General features: G+C 38.2%; 2 protein-coding genes across 3 annotated transcripts; both read right to left on the bottom strand.

Moving 5' to 3' along the window:
- Positions 1-195: 195 nt before the first annotated feature.
- Tpst (tyrosylprotein sulfotransferase) lies at positions 196-15,696 on the bottom strand. 2 transcript variants are annotated; one of them, XM_020952572.2, is made up of 8 exons: positions 15,652-15,696; positions 14,458-15,361; positions 12,528-12,658; positions 8,218-8,458; positions 7,626-7,805; positions 7,341-7,477; positions 7,087-7,285; positions 196-3,212 (listed from the first exon to the last, which is right to left on the bottom strand). In XM_020952572.2, exons 2-8 carry the CDS (start codon positions 14,614-14,616, stop codon positions 2,811-2,813), a joined length of 1,449 nt encoding a protein of 482 aa, XP_020808231.2. In that variant the 5' UTR covers positions 14,617-15,361; positions 15,652-15,696; the 3' UTR covers positions 196-2,810. The 2 variants fall into 2 exon arrangements, with proteins under 2 accessions (XP_020808231.2, XP_020808232.1); XM_020952573.2 differs by lacking the exon at positions 15,652-15,696 and having other exon boundaries at positions 7,125-7,285; positions 14,458-15,212.
- Positions 15,656-15,860, bottom strand: LOC110184164 (uncharacterized). The gene has a single exon (XM_086830164.1). The coding sequence runs from the start codon at positions 15,858-15,860 to the stop codon at positions 15,738-15,740; it is 123 nt and encodes a 40-aa protein (XP_086686290.1). The 3' UTR covers positions 15,656-15,737.
- Between the last annotated feature and the right edge of the window lie 1,411 nt (positions 15,861-17,271).

Consider the following 17,271-nt stretch of genomic DNA (forward strand, 5'->3'; position numbering starts at 1 on the left):
TTTGTCTGTTTCGAAAGGGTCTTCAAAGGATACATATCCTTACTATTCAGATTTCACTTTTGGGTTGGGGTTTGTGGTTTCTACATGATCTCATCATTGGGGAAGAAGGCGAATGCGTAAGTATTTTCAGCTATTTTTTATATAAATTCTAGGCTGGAATTTGAGGTAAGGAAAGAACACAAAAACTCAACTAAGTTCTCTTGCATAGTTGTCGTTTTTTTATTTCTGTTTAACTTTTATTGTTTCATCATTTTGATTTTTTATTTTATCATATTCTTTTTCTGTGTTGTATAGTATATATAATTATATAATTATATATATATATATCTATATATATATATTTAGCTGTTGTTGCTGGGATGTCATTATCAATACAATATTGTACAGTTGGCTTAGCCTACGAAATGCACACAAAAAATCTTGTCTTGCGATTAGAATTAATTCGTTTCGGATCTTTGCAGCGTACAGTGTTTTTTTAATGCATTTTTGTTATATTTGTTGTTATATATCATTATTTATATATTTTTTGTGGATTACATTTGCCTAAGTCATGGTTCCATTGGTTAAGGGGAATAACGGGTGGGTAGCTTTTAGGGGGCTTACACAGGGAAGCGGTTTTTATATAGTTAAAGTTATAGTTCCTTTGAGCTCTGATTGTCTGTCAGCTGCAAGTAGATCGTTAGTTCAACATTGGTGTTTTTTTGGGCTCTCGTTTAATAAGTACAAATAAAAACCTTCCTAGCTGCAGCAATTCCACATACACAAAAATGTACAATATAGATACATATGTACCTATTTAGAGAGTTATACATACATACACGTTTCAAAATTAGACGAACATAAAAATAAAGACGGCATCTTAAAAGCTAGCAAAAATAGTTTTCACATTCATATGTATATATATATATTTGATGTATACATATATATAGTTTACATATTAAATGCGTTTCACAATCAGAAAACTATTCATTGAACGGACTGACTATTCAGAGAACATGTGGTGCACATCAGTATAGTTTTATGGTTGTGATGCGCACAACGATTACACAAAAACACGTTTATATATAAACATTTTCTCTGTTCTGTTAGCGAGCAAGCATGATTTTCCGTTTCAAACATTACTTTTTCATTTCTTTTCTCTTATTTATTGTCAGCAATTCTCATTTCTCATTAAATTAAACATATAAAAGTAAGTACGCGAAGCTAAGGGCAAGTAAGTACATGAAATAGCTAATTCCCAGCCCCCACATCAGTTAGGACGGAGTGTGGGGGGAGTCCCCTTTTCTTCGCTACTAAAAATACGAAACGTTAAAATTCACTTCTAATTTAAATGGCTAACTGTTTGAATGGGCCAGACATCACCAGACAGAGTAATCTAGCCAGGCTTCATCTTGAGATATTCGGTTCTATAATAAATATATAACTTAGAAATTACGTACAACGCACGAGGGTAAGTAGATATAATCTACTTTAATCAACTATTTATATCAAGTATTAGCTGTAACCATTTAATTAGAAGTAAATTCCATTGAATCAGCAGTCAAAATAATGATTTTTAGCTTGGCTAACTCGCTTCTCTTCACATCGCTACGCATATACATTTAAAATCTATTACAACTCTCTCATATACATTTAGACATTCAATTTAAGGTATACATTTATATCATTATTATATGCGTTTTACTTTAAAGTTAATTTATTTTGTTTTTTTTTACATTCAGTCAATTTATCGCAACACAAATAAAAAAAAAAAAAACAAAGTATTTATTTTCTATTCTAGTTCACGTCTTTTTTTCTATCATCAGCAGCAAATATTTCATATACAATACATTTATTATTATTTAAACTAAATACCTTAAAAGCTCTTTCGTTAAAAATTTAACACGTTTTCAATATTTTGTCATCTTGTGTTGCTTTTGCCATTTTGCAAACTATAAACAGTGCTTTACTTTGTAATTTTACATGTCCAGATATAAGCCTATATAAAGATTCCTAATCATACCTTAGCCTTGGATAGATAGAGTCAGCGAGTCGAGATTCGTTCGATAATTAAGGTTTCCTACTTTCGTTTTTGGTAAAAATGATAACATTTATATATTTTATGTACACAATAAGAGATATGAAAAAAAAACAGTGTATTGTATATAAACGTTCGTACAAAAATACCTAAACTAAATAAAAAATGTTTGCTTTGTATCGAGCGCCTGCCTTGTCCTATTTTCCATTTAGCTTTCCTTTCCGAGATATTGATTTTACACATTTAAAAAGAATTATGTTATGACCACAGTGCCCCCTTCCCTGATTAAACTCTACAAAAGGGTTGAATGTCACTAAATTATTGAGAAGTCCCCATTGGGTTAGCTTAGACTGCTGTGATTAGCATAATTAAGGTAATAGGCGTTGCAATGACCACTCGATGGAACAATTAATTTAATAATTAAGAGATATTAATGTATACATAAAATTAATATGGAATCAAGTGGACGAGTGTGATTTAACTGGCATACTTACATATATATATTGTATATATAGTGTATATACCAGCAAAACATGATGTCGGCACTGTGCTAAACATTTTACCATGAAGATGACTTGGTTTTTTGGTAACTCTTAAGAAGCATTTACACGTAGGCTATATATGTATATCCCGGCGGCTAATTCAATTCAAAATTGGTTTTTCGTGTATCGTAATTGTTAGTGTTATCGTTATCCTTATCGTTAGCCTTTGTCCTTATCGATTGCGGTCTACTCTCCTCTCCCAGCACGCTTCAGTGCTTGCCACGCGGCAGTCTTATGGGTATGTGCGGATATCATGTATCCGCCATGGGGCCATTCTTGTTCTCGTTATTGTTGCCGTTGCCGTTGCCGTTGCTGTTGCCATTCTGTAATGGCAGCTGCTTTATCGTAATGACATCCTTTGGCTTTTGATGCAACAATTCTTGTTCTCGTTCCGGTTCCGTTTCCCCTTCCCCTTCAATCTCCTGATGTTGCTGATGATGTGGATGTTGCTGCTGCAGATGCTGCTGCTGTTGCCGCTGTCTGTGTTGTGGTTGATGTTGCTTCTGTTGCTGTTCTGGCATAATTTTATTGACATTGTACTGATTATTGTTGGCGTCTTTATTGTTGTTACTATTGTTGTTGAACTCATCCTCGCTGGACATCTGGAGCACCTGCTTGGCCTTACTCTCCCACAACATGCGATTGGCCTTTAGCTGCATGGAAAGTAAGGAAAATTCAGAAAATCCCAATAAGTTTATTTAATATCAAAGCAAAATTTTTGCATAAATATCCCTTAAATTCACAATTGAAGCTGGTTTAGCTGCTGCTTTGCTGATGGTTGCATAATTATGCCAGACCCGGATTCAACTAATTGTGCCACCACCACCATCACATATGTCAGGATGCCGGCACAGCTGCATAATGTGCCAGCTATAAACATTATCAAAGAGGCAGCCAACTTTGGGCACAACAAATTGTTGTTTAACTTTGTGACTTTACAAAGCGTGGAAAACATAAATTCCAAACATTCTTCAACACCCGAGAGCCTGGTTTTGTTCTGTTTTAAATACAGTTTTTTATACCCTTGCAGGATATTATTATTTCACTTCGAACTTTGCGAATGATTCAAAGCTATCTTTTATTATTATAGAATTTCGTTTTTAGTTTTATGAAAATCGGAATACTATATAGCATAACTGCCAGAGAAACGGTTGTTAAATTTAAAGGATCAGTAATTATCTTTCAACAGTAAGTAACTCTGAACAGCAAGTATCTATGATCAGTAAGTAACTATCTATGACCAGTGAGTAACTATGATCAGTAACTATCAATGAACATTAAGTAACTTGGATCAGTAAGTAACTCTAAACATTAAGTATCTATGACCAGTAAGTAACTCTGAACAAAAAGTATCTATGACCACTAAGTAACTCTGAAAAGTAAGAATCTATGACCAGTAAATATATATGATCAGTTACTAACTTTGAACACTAATAAACAATGACTTGCAACTTTTGTAACACAACACATTTCTGAGACCTGGCCGGCAGCAATCACTTCGTTCCGGGGATGTTAGAACCAGTTGGGAATTATATGTACGCAAGATTTGTTTTGGAACAAATTTAAGAGCAAGCTATTTTAATTAAACTATGGCGTTATTCGTCTATATAATTTAACTAGTATATAAGTCGGATCATGGCAAATCGGTGGACTATATATATACATATATATATCTGCCATAGGAACGATCGGACGATTTACAAAACTATGATCAGTAATCAACTGTGAGCAGTAATTAACTATGTCACAAATTAACTATAAGCAGGAAGTAACTATGAGCAGTAAGTAACTATGATAGGTAAGATCAGGGTATACAAACTTCGATGTACCGAAGATAGCGTATTTCTTGTTGTAATGAAATTAAATTGACTAACATGATTTACATTAAAACTGCACAGCAGTTAAAAAAGTTCAAAATTGTTTTATAAAAGGAAAAAGTGTATATCTGCTCCTGTTTTTATTTCCGTTTATTTTTCTCAACTATAAATATTAATTAAAAATGATTTTATGCTTGCAACTCAGAGAGTATAATGGCTACGCTATGCGTTCATATTTTTCGTTTGTTTTAAATTGCTGCATAAATATTAAATATGCAAATATGTTTAAAATATTAAATGTTTGCGGACACCTCGATAAGCGTGGAATGCCCCCCCTCCCCCAGCCGAGCCGTCAATTAATTAAAATATTTGCCATTAACATAAATTAAGGAATATAATCAAATTGGCGGACTTTCAATTGATATTAATTGCATTGCCATGGCATTGCCGACGAAGAAGAATGGCAGGAGATGGCAGGAGATGGCAGGATAATGGCAATGGGATAACTGTCCTGTGCCATTAAGGCTGGCCGGGGGTCAGTAGGTGTCACAGGAGTGGCCTGTCACGCTGCCGGGGATTGCGAAAAGTTGACTTAACTTTGCCCGAACATTTTCCCCTTGCATGCATGTATAAATTGCCACTTATGACATCAGACCGCCCACTGTCAGGGGGCAGGAGCCATTCGACAGGCGGTTGGAGGCTGCCACCAAGGCAACAGCGCGGAAACATTGCAATTTTAACTGTCAAACAGAAATTGCCCCAGTGACAGGCCAATAAAAACACGCAAAAATCCGGGACATGATCGACAAAAAATAAAAAATAAAAAGAAATGGAAACAAAAACCAAGGTGCCAGCGAATCGAATCGTACGTACATTAAATTTGTATTTCCTTTCCATACAGGTATCGGAAAATTTAAACAAAATAATGTTATTTAAATGGGAGCAGTGTCTTTTAATTAAGCGAATTCTAATAATTCTATAGCGAATTGTTTAATGGAACTTGAACTGCACTCTTTAAAATATTGTATAACATATTACATTTATAAGTGACACAAAAACTCTTTTCAATATTGACTATGAAAGGACTTGAAGGTTATTTGTTAAACAATGAAAAAGTAATCTATGTTTTCGGTCGATTAACAAAGAATTAACCTTTTTTACTTATTTACTGGGCACTAAAATTTTTAAAAAAGTTTTTTAGTCCATTTAAGGAATATTTCCGAACTGAATTTAAATTGTTGGTTTTTAAGCAATTACTGGTTAATTAGATGTATAAAGTAATTAAAATCAAGTAGATATTCTCCTATAAATTCAATAAATTCACTTGAATTGCACAACATTCTTTCCTTCTACTACAATTTCAGTTTAAGGGACACCTCTTAAAGCAAACAAGACCAAAAAAAAACCAATTTTATAATGAAAAAAATATAATAAAAGAAAATTAACACAGGGAGGTGATGAAAAAAAAAATGGAAATTCAACGTGGAGATAACTGAACTTGAGTTAACTCAACTCTACTCCACTTAAGTCGCGCGGAGTAACGAGGAGTGGACTAATTAATTAGCAGCTAATTTAACGCATCGCTGCTCCGGACATAACTCAGCAGGATGCACTTGCAAACAGACAGACAAAAAAAAGGGATGCAAAAGGATGCGCCACAGAGAGGAGAAAGAAACAAAAATGAATAGGAAAAAGGACTCACTAATATTGGTCAAGCAAACCGAAAATTTCAATTAAATGTTAGCTGAAAACTAACTCTGTTTGCTAGCCGCAGGCAAGACATAATATTTGAGTGGCTTAAATCAACAATAGAATAAACTCGCTCTGCTAAATCCCTGGCCAAAAACAACACTATGAATATTAATACCTTATAATTAATGGTTCATAATAAATACATATATTCAAATTGCCAATTCAAATGCAGTCACTTAATTGCTTTTTTATGCAAATTTGAGATGATTCTGAGTCTGCGATAATCAGATATACATAGTTAAGGCAATGTTTTAACTGTAGTTTAGTTCATATAATGGTTATATTAGTTTTTACTGGAATTGCCAGGATAATTTATTTAGACTGAGTGGAAAGTGTGATAGGATGTGGCTTAATTCATCAGTTAATAATATATAAAGTAGTCTCCTTCCAAACATTATTATTTCTGCTTTTGAAAAGCCTATCTACTTGGTATCCTTCTTTTGAATAATTTTATTCAATCTAATCAATCATATTTCCTTAGTTTACTTTCTCAAACTCGATTTGTAACCCTCAATATGCATATATAAGCAGCAGCTTCCCCAAAAAACAAAACCCACATGAATCAAAATTGCTGCAAAAAATATAACAATATATATAATGCATACATTACATGAAAAATAAAAGCAATAAAAATAGAGTTATCGCTGGGTGCAACTGACAAACGTGAAAAAGGAAGGCAAAGTGCAAAACACAAAACAAACAAATAAAAATAAAAGCACAAATCATCACACACAGAGGACAAAAAATGAAAAATACAAACTAAAAGTTATACAAATGGAAAAAAAGGGATGAAAACCAAATCCGGAAAGAATATATATCCTCCTCAAGGAGGTTCTACATATAATTTATACTACAATTTAGAGAACACAATGATGAGCAAGGTGTGTGTGTGTGTGTGTGTGTGTATCGGTTTGTTTTGCGTTTTGGCAAACCTTCTGAAGGCCGCGTTGCACCTTACCTTCGACGTGTTGTCCTGCACCCATGCATCTGGCTTACCATAGTCCGGCGGATTCGCGTACGGATCGTAACCGAGCACGGACAGCATGGGCGCAATGTCGGCCATGTCACGGACCACATCGCCCGGTATCTGGCCCACCCATTTGGACATGGCCTCCAGGTTCACCGGCTTGATCACTTGGTCCGAGGAGCGTTCCACCCTGGATTTGAATATATGAATCGGTTTCTCTGCACTTGTGCCTGATCTGAACTTACTTGGAAAGTGGCACTCCATTGGGCTTATTGATGAACTCCTCGTGATGCAACACAGCATCATTCCATGGCACATCCAGGTATTTCAATATCTTGCGCATCCATTCCTCCGGATGCAGGACCAACTGCTCATAGTACACCTAATGGAGAGATAGATATATGTTCCAGCATTAATTCGTTTAATTTCCTGCACCAGTGGGCCAAGTTAATCGCCATTGATTGAAGCCAACGGAATGGGATGGTATGGTCAACATGGTTGGGGTTAGGGTGTGGGGGACATGTACTCACCATCATGCAACGCTCCTTGCCAATATCCCGGCACTGCTCGTGCATCACCTCGATGGCGTGGTTCCACTTCTGCATGCACTGGCGGTAGCTGCTCAAATCGAAACCGGTGATTGTCACCTTGCGCGATATAATCGAATGAACGGTCGCCCGACCGTCGCGCACCATGAATAGGAATTTTGCCTGTAAAAAAACGAAAGAGAATCAGAGCAGGTTGAGTGAGTGCACCGAGAGAAGATGTTTATATAAAGATAATAATAACAAGTGTCAAAATTATATACGTTATTTGGAACCAAGCCAGAAAGCCAGGGAAATCTGTATTGCACATACAATTAAATATAGTTTATCTCTACAAATTGTAAAGGAACTCTTCATCCATTCACATAGTTAATAATCAAAATAAATTCAAATTTCTGTGAGACAGAGACATTTTGTATTCAATTTAACTTGTCAAGCTTCATTGGTCTCTCTGTATAAAAAGGGAGAATGTGTCCCAGGATGAGAATGATGGTAATGGTGGTGCTCGTGGTGTGTATGTGTGCTGTGTGCTTGGGGAAAACTGCATGTTAGATGGCAGCTGGGTAGTGGTGCTTACGTTCGGAAATAGCTCGATGACATAGGAACCCATTTTCAGCGTCAGCGGATCCTTGTTGCATAAACGCGGCGCCGGCTCCCCATGCTTGGCGATGATTTCCAGACAGAACTGTGCAATGGCACTGTTCATGACCTCCTTGGTAATGCCGGCCTCCTGCAGGCGTAGCGATTCCTTTTCAGACTTGAGCCAATGCGAACGTAGTTGCAGGATGCGTGGAATGACGCGTGTTTCCTGACCGCAGCTTAAGGAGGGGGAAAAACCAAACAAAGGATTATTTATATAACATTATTATGGTGTTCTTTTGGAAAATGAAATTAGAAACGATAGAGGAGCAGCTCTATCTAAGATCCTCTTTTGATACAGGTGGTGCCACATCATCTATTCACCCAGCAGCCATCCCTCCTGTAGTGCAATCGACAAAATGAAAAAAGGCATGCCATCCGGCACTGGCTCTTTAGCGTTCCCGTTCCCGTTCCCGTTCCCATTTCCATTTCCATTCCCGTTACCGTATTCTATATACAGCATGGCAAGAGACCCGCCTGGAGCGCCCCCATCGTGCATAACTCTCATTCGACTCTGCTCCACTCCGATTTCCCTCCCATTTTCCCTTTACCATTTTCCACTTTTAACTGCACAAGCGAAGCCACTGAACTATGAAGGGCTTCAAACGATTCTAACGTTTGCCATCCTAGAATTTTCCGCTGGCAAAACACACACACACACACACACACACACCGTCCTCCGTAATCAAGTTCAGAGCACACACAAAAATTACTGCCTGATTGCGTAAATTATCATAAATATCTCACACGGCAGTGGAAAAAAAGGCAATTGAAAAACTCAGAGAGAACCCAAGAACCCGAAAACCCTAAAGGTAGAGTAATCAAAGTGAATTAAAGCTCTGCTCCAAACTATTTCTCTGCTGGAAATGAGAAAAAGAGCCTGGAGGTCAGTGTAATCAAGGGTGATTTAAGGAGCTAATTTACTCTCAAAGAAAATGAGTTCTAGATTAAAAGTTGCGGCACAAAACTAATTTAAATGCTTTAGCAAATTCCACAAAAATGTTTTCCTTTTAGCAATAACTTGTTATCACTACTAATTAAAGAAATATAGCTTAAAACACACACACAGTGGTGTTGAAAATTATTTCCCTCTTCGAGAAAAAGCACTTTTCCAGTGCTTTCAATTCCCAAATGATATGTGCCATGTGCCATGGCTTTACTAACTGGGAGGAAGTCAACCCCTTCCGGGAGAAGCTCTGTCTCTAATCGGGGGATAACCACTTTATCTAGCCTCAGCCAATTACATTTGTTCGCACCTCCATCTGGAGTGGGATCGCACGCTGTGCTCTCCATACGAATCCCACAAAAGCTGTTTCGGGGCTTACCCCAGACTCAATTAGTTGGTGCCAAGTCCAAATGCAAAATGCTACAAATACTAAACCAGATATAATCGGGGTGAGCAAGGGGGGGGTGGACGGACTAAAAAGTGGGTCGAAGTGGGTGACGGTGACCTACTCTACTCTACATACTTACATACATACGACCGGGAAACTTTTACGCTTTTCACAGTCCTGGCGATGGCGGACAAAGGACGGAAGGAACGAAGGAACGAAGGGACGACGGATGGATGGAGAGGACCCAAAACCTATTCTGTAACTAAAATCGGTGGGATCCTTTGGGGAGGAGGAGAAGTTGGTTTTTAAACAGCGGAAATTGCGCTGTGCGCAGCCATCAGAAAAAGCGACCCTGACATCCAGCTTCCAGCTCCCAGGATACGGGATGTACAGGACACAGGATACAGGATAGGCCAAGCGATTAAAATCGCGAAAGAAAAGGCAAATTGTTAATAAAATAAGTGCCAAAAGGAAAGGAAGGAGTTTTCTCTGGGCTCTTCCTTCTGTCCATTTCTCATTTACGGATTGCTTAAATTTCTTGGCTAATTACTCATGCGTAAGGGAAACTAAAGAAATTTATAATACACAGAGTGTACAAAAGATAACAGGAACCAGGACCAGTACCAAAACCAGGACCTCCCATAACAGATACGCACGGGAAAAAAGGACAAGGAGTGGAAGTAAAGGCAGACCCCCTAAAAATATACATATTAAAATTGCCAAAGGCAAAACGAAATATATATCGAATATTCGGGGGAAGAAAGTGGCTTGGGTTGGGTTTGGTTTGGGTTTGGGTTTGGGGTTGCTCCGAGAGCTCGGAGGCAAAAGCCAGCCAAAAAATGAATGCATTAAAATTTACAATATTCCCTTTCCATATCCCATAGAGACATTGGGTAAGAGCGAAAGGAAATATACTTTTTATGGCAGGAACCGAAAACGGAAATCATTTGAAATTGGAATGTTATTTTAAATATGCTTCGATTTACATACATCCAGGGAAGTGTGAAATCTACTTGGCAGATTGATTCAGATCTAGCTTTAAGTTTCAGTAAGGTTTCCAAATTTATCACTAGGGTTATCGAGAAGTTCTACCTCTAAACTTTCTTCTACTTTGAATCGATATCTATCGTTACTAACTATGATCAATAAGTAACTCTGAACAGTAAGTATCTATGACCAGTAATTATCTATGACTGGTAAGTAACTATGATCAGTAACTATCAATGAACCTTAAGTAACTGTGATCAGTAAACATGTATGACCAGTAAATAACTCTGAACAGTAAGTAACTCTGAACAGTAAGTATCTATGACCATTAAGTATCTATAACCAGTAAGTATCTAGAGCCAGTAAGTATGTATGATGAGTTACTAACTTTGAACACTTATTAACAATGACTTGCAACTTTTGTAACACAACACATTTCTGAGACGTGGCCGGCAGCAATCACTTCGTTCCGGGGATGCTAGAACCAGTTGGGAATCATATGTACAGATGTGCGAGATTTATTTTGGAACAAAGAGCAAGCTATTTGACTAAAACTATAGAGTTATTCTTCTATAGAATTTTACTAGTATATAAATCGGAGCATGGCGAATCGGTGGACTATATATATACATATATATATCTGCCATAGGAACGATCGGTCAATTTTAAGAATAATTAATTATAACTTTTCCAGTTTTCAACAGAATTTCATCAAATTTGATATACAGCCATTAAATATCAATCTAGAATTTTGTGTAAAATTTTACGAAAATCGGACTAGTATATCATATAGCTGCCATACAAACGATCGTTAAAAATAGAGAAAATGCAAAACGGTGAATGAAAGTTAACTTACTCTCTTGTTGTATAAGTTATTTATTTTTAGCAAAAATCAAAGTTTTAAAAAATGCATAACTCCGTCAAAAGAGCATTAATTTCAATTCGAAAAGCTTTCCCATGTTCGTTTTTTTTAGGTCAATAAATCTGTTTACTCAATTTTAAAGTTTAAAAAAATTAAAATTTTTGACGATTTTTGCAAAATTTTAATGATGTAACCCCTTATAATTTTTTGAAAAAATGGCAAAAATTTTGTTTTCCCCCCGACATGGCTAGAAAGATTCGCCTGTTGATGCTGATCAAGAATATATATGATTTATAGGGTCGGAAATGACTTCATCACTGATTAAAATTAAAATACCCTCTGAAAGATTCTTGAAAACGATATATTTTTATATGATATTTTTGTGTAGTAAAAATCTAAGTTAAAAAATGCATTAATAAGCCAAAAACGCCTTACTTTCAATTCGGAAAGCTTTCCCATTTCAGTTTTCATTGGGTTAATAAATCTGCATACTCAGTATAATATTTTAAACACATTAAAGTTTTTGAAATTTTTTGATAATTTTAACAATGTAACCCCTTTAAAAAAATGTTAAATAAAAACAAAAATTTGTATGTTCTCCCCGAGAGGGCTAGATTGACTCGACTTTTGATGCTGATCGAGAATATATATGAGATATAGGGTCGAAAAATGACTCCTTCTCGTGTTACAAGCTTCTGACTAAAAAATAATACACTGTAAGGGCTATAAAAATAAACTCTTCCTGCTGATATTCCCTACAAACTAAACAAGGAAACCTATTAAAGACTTGAGAGCAGCTTTCGCACAATCTATTATGTTCAGAATGCCAATAAATCGACCGTGATATCCCATAGACTTCTCCACAACTCAAGGGAAGTGGTACATTCCATACGCCACAAAACCAATCCCAATCTCAAACCCAATCCCAACGCATTGTGGGAGACAATCAAATCGAACAGTAACCGACCGGGGCAAGGGAGCCAGAGGGGGCATTATCCTGTTACAGTTTTTGGGGGGAGAGACCGAGACCGTGTCCTGTGGCAGGATGGTCCAAGTAGAACTTACCGCACATCGGGATGGGCATCCAGCATGGCGCGCATCAAAGTCGTCCCTGATCTGGGCACGCCGCCTATGAATATTAATGGCATCTCACGGTTGTATGAATAAACGCGTTGATTGTCATCTGTGAGGTATTTCTGAACGTGTCCATAGTATCCGCAGCCATGTCCGTGTCCGTGTCCGTATCCGAGAGAGAAAGCAAGATAGGGAGAGATGGGGTTGGAGACAAAAAAAAATTAAATTAGAAAAAAACGTTGCAAAAGGTATGTTGAGCTCGTGGTGATGATTATGATAATGATGATGGGTCGCAAGGTATAAGGTGATGGTGTGTTACATACAACAGATACATATATTTTAATATAGGGCAGATTGGGATGGTTGAATAAGCGCAGGTGTTAACGCCTCCAGGCGCATTAGCGCCAAAGCGAATGAAAAGTAAGAGCGCTCCAGACGACGACAAGTTGATGGGCATTACTAAAAATAGAATTCGACTATCCATATGGAACTAAACTGACAAAAAAAAAGAAATAAAGGTTTTCTGACAACTAATCTCACTGATAAATGGGGGAGAACCTTATCTGGGTAAGTGCTCTTTTCAAACAAACTCGATCGATATTCATAAATCATACACACTTAATTGAGGGCAGCGATAAATGTGAGTCGGACTTTTTATCTAATCACAACTATATTGAAATGTTTTCCGATAAAGAAAAGTAAACAAATCACAGAAATTTCTTGTCTTTGCTGCATAGAATGTGGCAAAAGCTGCCCTGGATTTTGGCCACTTAAAACAATTTCATTGACCATAATTAGGGTTCAGAGATTCCTTTTGGAATTAAAGCCCCATTTATGGGTAAAACCAAAGATTGCTAATGCTCTGTGAGCATGATTTGGCTATCTCCACACACACATCCGCTGCCATTCCTCTCCATCCCTGGGGTGCATTGTCTTTCGTGTGGAGTCATCGAGTCATCTCCTCTGGTCACAGTTTCGATTTCCTCTCATTCTAAGCTGCTTATGGCTGCTTTCGATATTCCCAATGCTAATCAATGGATTCCCCTGCCCCTGCCCCTGCCCCTGCCCCTGCCCCGGCACTCCATTCCATTCGCTCGGACACGCTGACCCCACACGCTCCCCATTCTGCAAAACTCCAACGAGACCATTTTGGTCTCGACTAATGTTTACAAAATAGTGTTCGGTCATCCGATAACCAGTTAAATTCCCTCAATGACTTTTGCTTTGGGTTTTGTGTGCGTGTGCGGTCAGGGTTTAATCCTGGAAGTAAGGGATGTAGGGGGAGGAGCAAGGACTTTCAGCTGTGCTCACCCAATATGAAATTAGTTATCCTGCTATAAGGTTCCACCTTCATGATTTCTTTTCTCTTTTGATTTATCATAGCAAATGTATTGTTTTTGGGTCAGCGAATAAGAAACTGAAAAGGTTAACTAAATTCTTTACAATATTTTTAAATTTTAAAACTATAAATCATATGTTTCATCTATTTAAACCTCCATCTCTGACGTAGTCACTCTTCTACTTAATTTATACAACAAAAAGAATATATATTTATATATTTATTTAAAAACATCTGCTTCCTAAGAAAGGTACCAAAATATCTCTTAAGGATGTTCCCAAACTGTGTAAGCTAGACCACATTAAGTATGCTAAGCAATATTATGGATTAAATTCAATAAATTTTAATATGCTTCCGAAGCATCAACAAAATATGGAAGGGCCTAAAAAATCTGTCAAGCCTTGATTGCTTCACATTTGATTAAATTTAAATATTTTTTATCCAGAGACTCGCGTTGAGTGCTCCGGCTACAGATGGCAAGGATGAAGATGGTCCAGGGTATGGGTAAATGTGTGTCAGGACATAGACCAAACAAACAGATTGGATATTCGATTTTTTTTTTTTTTTTGGTGGGATACATACCTCGACGCGAACCATTTGGGAGCTGAGCTCGCTGGCGGCATCCACCTTGAAGAGGCACTGGGGCCGCAGTTCGGTGAATTTGAATAGGAACATGGTGATGACAATGATGCCAAAGAGCACCCACAGGGTGACCTTCTTGTTCCGATATGGCAAACGCATTTTGGAAGGTATGAAAGTGTCTCGGCAAACGGCTAACTGGTTTTTGATTTTGGTGCTGATGCTGTGGCGATATATTCCCTAGCCTGTGGCTACTAACGGCCAGCTCGTAGCCTCTCCTGGTCTCTCCTCTAGCTCGACGTTTGCCCAAAGCTTAAATATGTAAATTGGTTTTCTTGAGGTCCTCAAAGCGGAGTTGTTTTGCTTTGGCTTTTGCTGTAGTGGCTTGTCCTGTTTGCCGAGGATGTGCTGTGGGTGTGGGTGTGGGTGTAGTTGTGGGGTTGTCCTTAAAGCTGGTACTCCTGATTCGTTGGCGGCTTTGGTGGTGCCACCACAATAGCTCCGTCTATGGCCACCGCTGTGCTCGTCTTCCTGGTGGTCTTGTTCCTGGTCCTGTTCCGGCTTGCTTGTGTTCTCCCCTATGTTCCTGGGTCTTGCTCTTGGTCTGGTTATGGTTTTGGTTCTGATTCTGGTACTGGTACTGGTACTGGTTATGGTCTTGCTGCTGCTCCTGCTTGTGACGTTGATTGCTTTGCATCGCCTCGCCTTTGTTTGCTCCTTTTTTGGCCAGCCAACAGCAGCAGCAACTTGGCGTGGCCAACACAATGCAACGGAATCCTGGCAGCTGCTGGACCCTTGTTTATCGCGCTAGTCTTTTGCCTCCCGTTTATTGCATTTTTACAAAATACATATATATATATATATAAATGTATATATATAAATATATATATTTGTGGATTCACGAACTCTGTAAAGGGAAAAGCAAAGACTACGTTGAGAAAAGCATATTTTTCCACGAATTATTGTGTTTACGCGAAGGGCATTTATTTAATCATTTTGATTAGAGAGTCAAGTCAAGAGTTATTAATTAATTTAACTGGAAATGGCTCAATGGTTGTTTGGGTCTCCTTTTTCCTTTCTCAGGAATCTTTTTCAAAGGTTCGACACTCACCGAAGTGCAACTTACAGTGCCTGCCACTCGACATTCGACACTAGACTGACTGACTGACTGACTGGCAACCTCAAGTGACTACGCACCTTCTTCGTCTTCCGTTCGGTTGAAGCTTGGAGTTTTCCTTTTGCCCGGGTTTCCCTTCGCACTTGCTGTCGCTGCAGATGTTTACTCAGTTGTTGACGAAGAGCTGCCAGCCCAGCGATTTAATGAGCCGAAATGCACAATAGACGGGCACCAACGTCAGGGATATAAACACGTAATAACTCCAATCGCCGGTTATTTCCTCCGTCATACCTGCAAATGGAATGAAACAAGAGACATGAACATAATGTTTATCACTTTACATCACTCACACGGGCACCAGACACAAGAGCGAGATGCACACAAAGGGAAATGCAAGGGGGGAAAATGCAAGGGAAAAGTGCAAACACTATTCTCCCTGGATATATTTGATTAGAAATCATCTGCGATACATTCGTTTCTATTTCCCTTTTTCAATATGACATACATATGTATGAACGTGACTCTCAGGGGGGGTCTTTGGGTGGGAAAACTAAAGGGGGGAATAGGGACATGGACGTGGAGCAGCGTAAGCGGCTTATACACACACACACACACACATCCCAGACATTTCCCAGAGCCTAAGTGCCATATGCACTATAGTAAAAGTCAGAAGATCTATTTGTATCCATGAAATAACAATGAAAGCAAATGCTTTGCTTGCCAAATAACCAATTGTTCAATGTTTTCTCCCTTTTTATTCAATAAAAAAAAGGGGACTGTATATGCCCTTGTAAAGTGGTATCAGACAGATCCCCAAATTAATATCAACTTGGCCAAGTTTGACTGTAATTGCCAAGTTTCCTCCTTGGGCCATGAAAATCCTCCAAAACTATGGCAACGGAGACGAAGTGCATATGAGTTTCAGGCGACATTCGTCACTGGGTTTTCCCTCCAGAGTAGAGAGCAGAATGAGGATGAGGATGAGGATGAGGATGAGGATGAGGATGAGGATGAGGATGAGGATGAGGATGAGGATGTGGATGTGGATGTGGATGAGGAGAAGATGTTGGGAATTGGATGGATAGTGAGTGGCCGTAGCACTCTTGACAACTGCCAACTGCCAAGTTCCCGGCAACTCTCTCAAGTGCGGCCGACGTGTCAGATGCTCGAGTACTTATAATTCCTTTAAATTCTCAACTTTTCCCAGCTCCCCGACATATGAGCGGACGTGGAAGTGGAAAGTCTGTGGAGGAGACGGACGTGTGCCGGGGTTAAAATGCCAGGCTGATAGACACAGAAGCACCATAAACACACAAACACACACAGTACAGATAGCAAGTGAAAGAGTTGGGCCAGGTTAGATGCTAGATAGCAGGCAAAGTTGCTCCAAAGCAACACTTTTTCTTGGGGTGAGAACTTTAAAATTATTTAAAAATATATGTATAATAAAAAACAGCGTATATAAGTTCTATTAAGCTATAAATGTTTGATTTTTCAACTCATTAGCTTGCAGCATTGTTGTTAAAACGATTATGGGGTCAGTTTCTAAATGGTTTAAATAAACTATAATAACTTTTGGCAAGGCAATTGTTGTCATCTCAAAATATAATTTGTTGCTTAACAAACTTTTTAGCTACGAAACACCACAAGGGACATGCCCATGACGTTGAAACTCTTTTTCATATTTTCATTTTCATTTT

Source organism: Drosophila serrata, unplaced genomic scaffold (genome assembly GCF_035046125.1).
Source record: "Drosophila serrata isolate PLE 108 unplaced genomic scaffold, ASM3504612v1 contig_23, whole genome shotgun sequence".
NCBI lineage: Eukaryota > Metazoa > Arthropoda > Insecta > Diptera > Drosophilidae > Drosophila > Drosophila serrata.

What these genes read in the sequence shown, in the direction of transcription:
- Tpst (XM_020952572.2), bottom strand. Translation starts at nt 14,616, where the DNA reads ATGCGTTTGCCATATCGGAACAAGAAGGTCACCCTGTGGGTGCTCTTT. An exon ending in CCCAAATGGTTCGCGTCGAG is followed by an intron (nt 12,659 to 14,457) that starts GTATGTATCCCA and finishes GGACACGTTCAG; the next exon opens with AAATACCTCACAGATGACAA. An exon ending in AATGGAGTGCCACTTTCCAA is followed by an intron (nt 7,286 to 7,340) that starts GTAAGTTCAGAT and finishes ATTCAAATCCAG; the next exon opens with GGTGGAACGCTCCTCGGACC.
- LOC110184164 (XM_086830164.1), bottom strand. Translation starts at nt 15,860, where the DNA reads ATGACGGAGGAAATAACCGGCGATTGGAGTTATTACGTGTTTATATCC.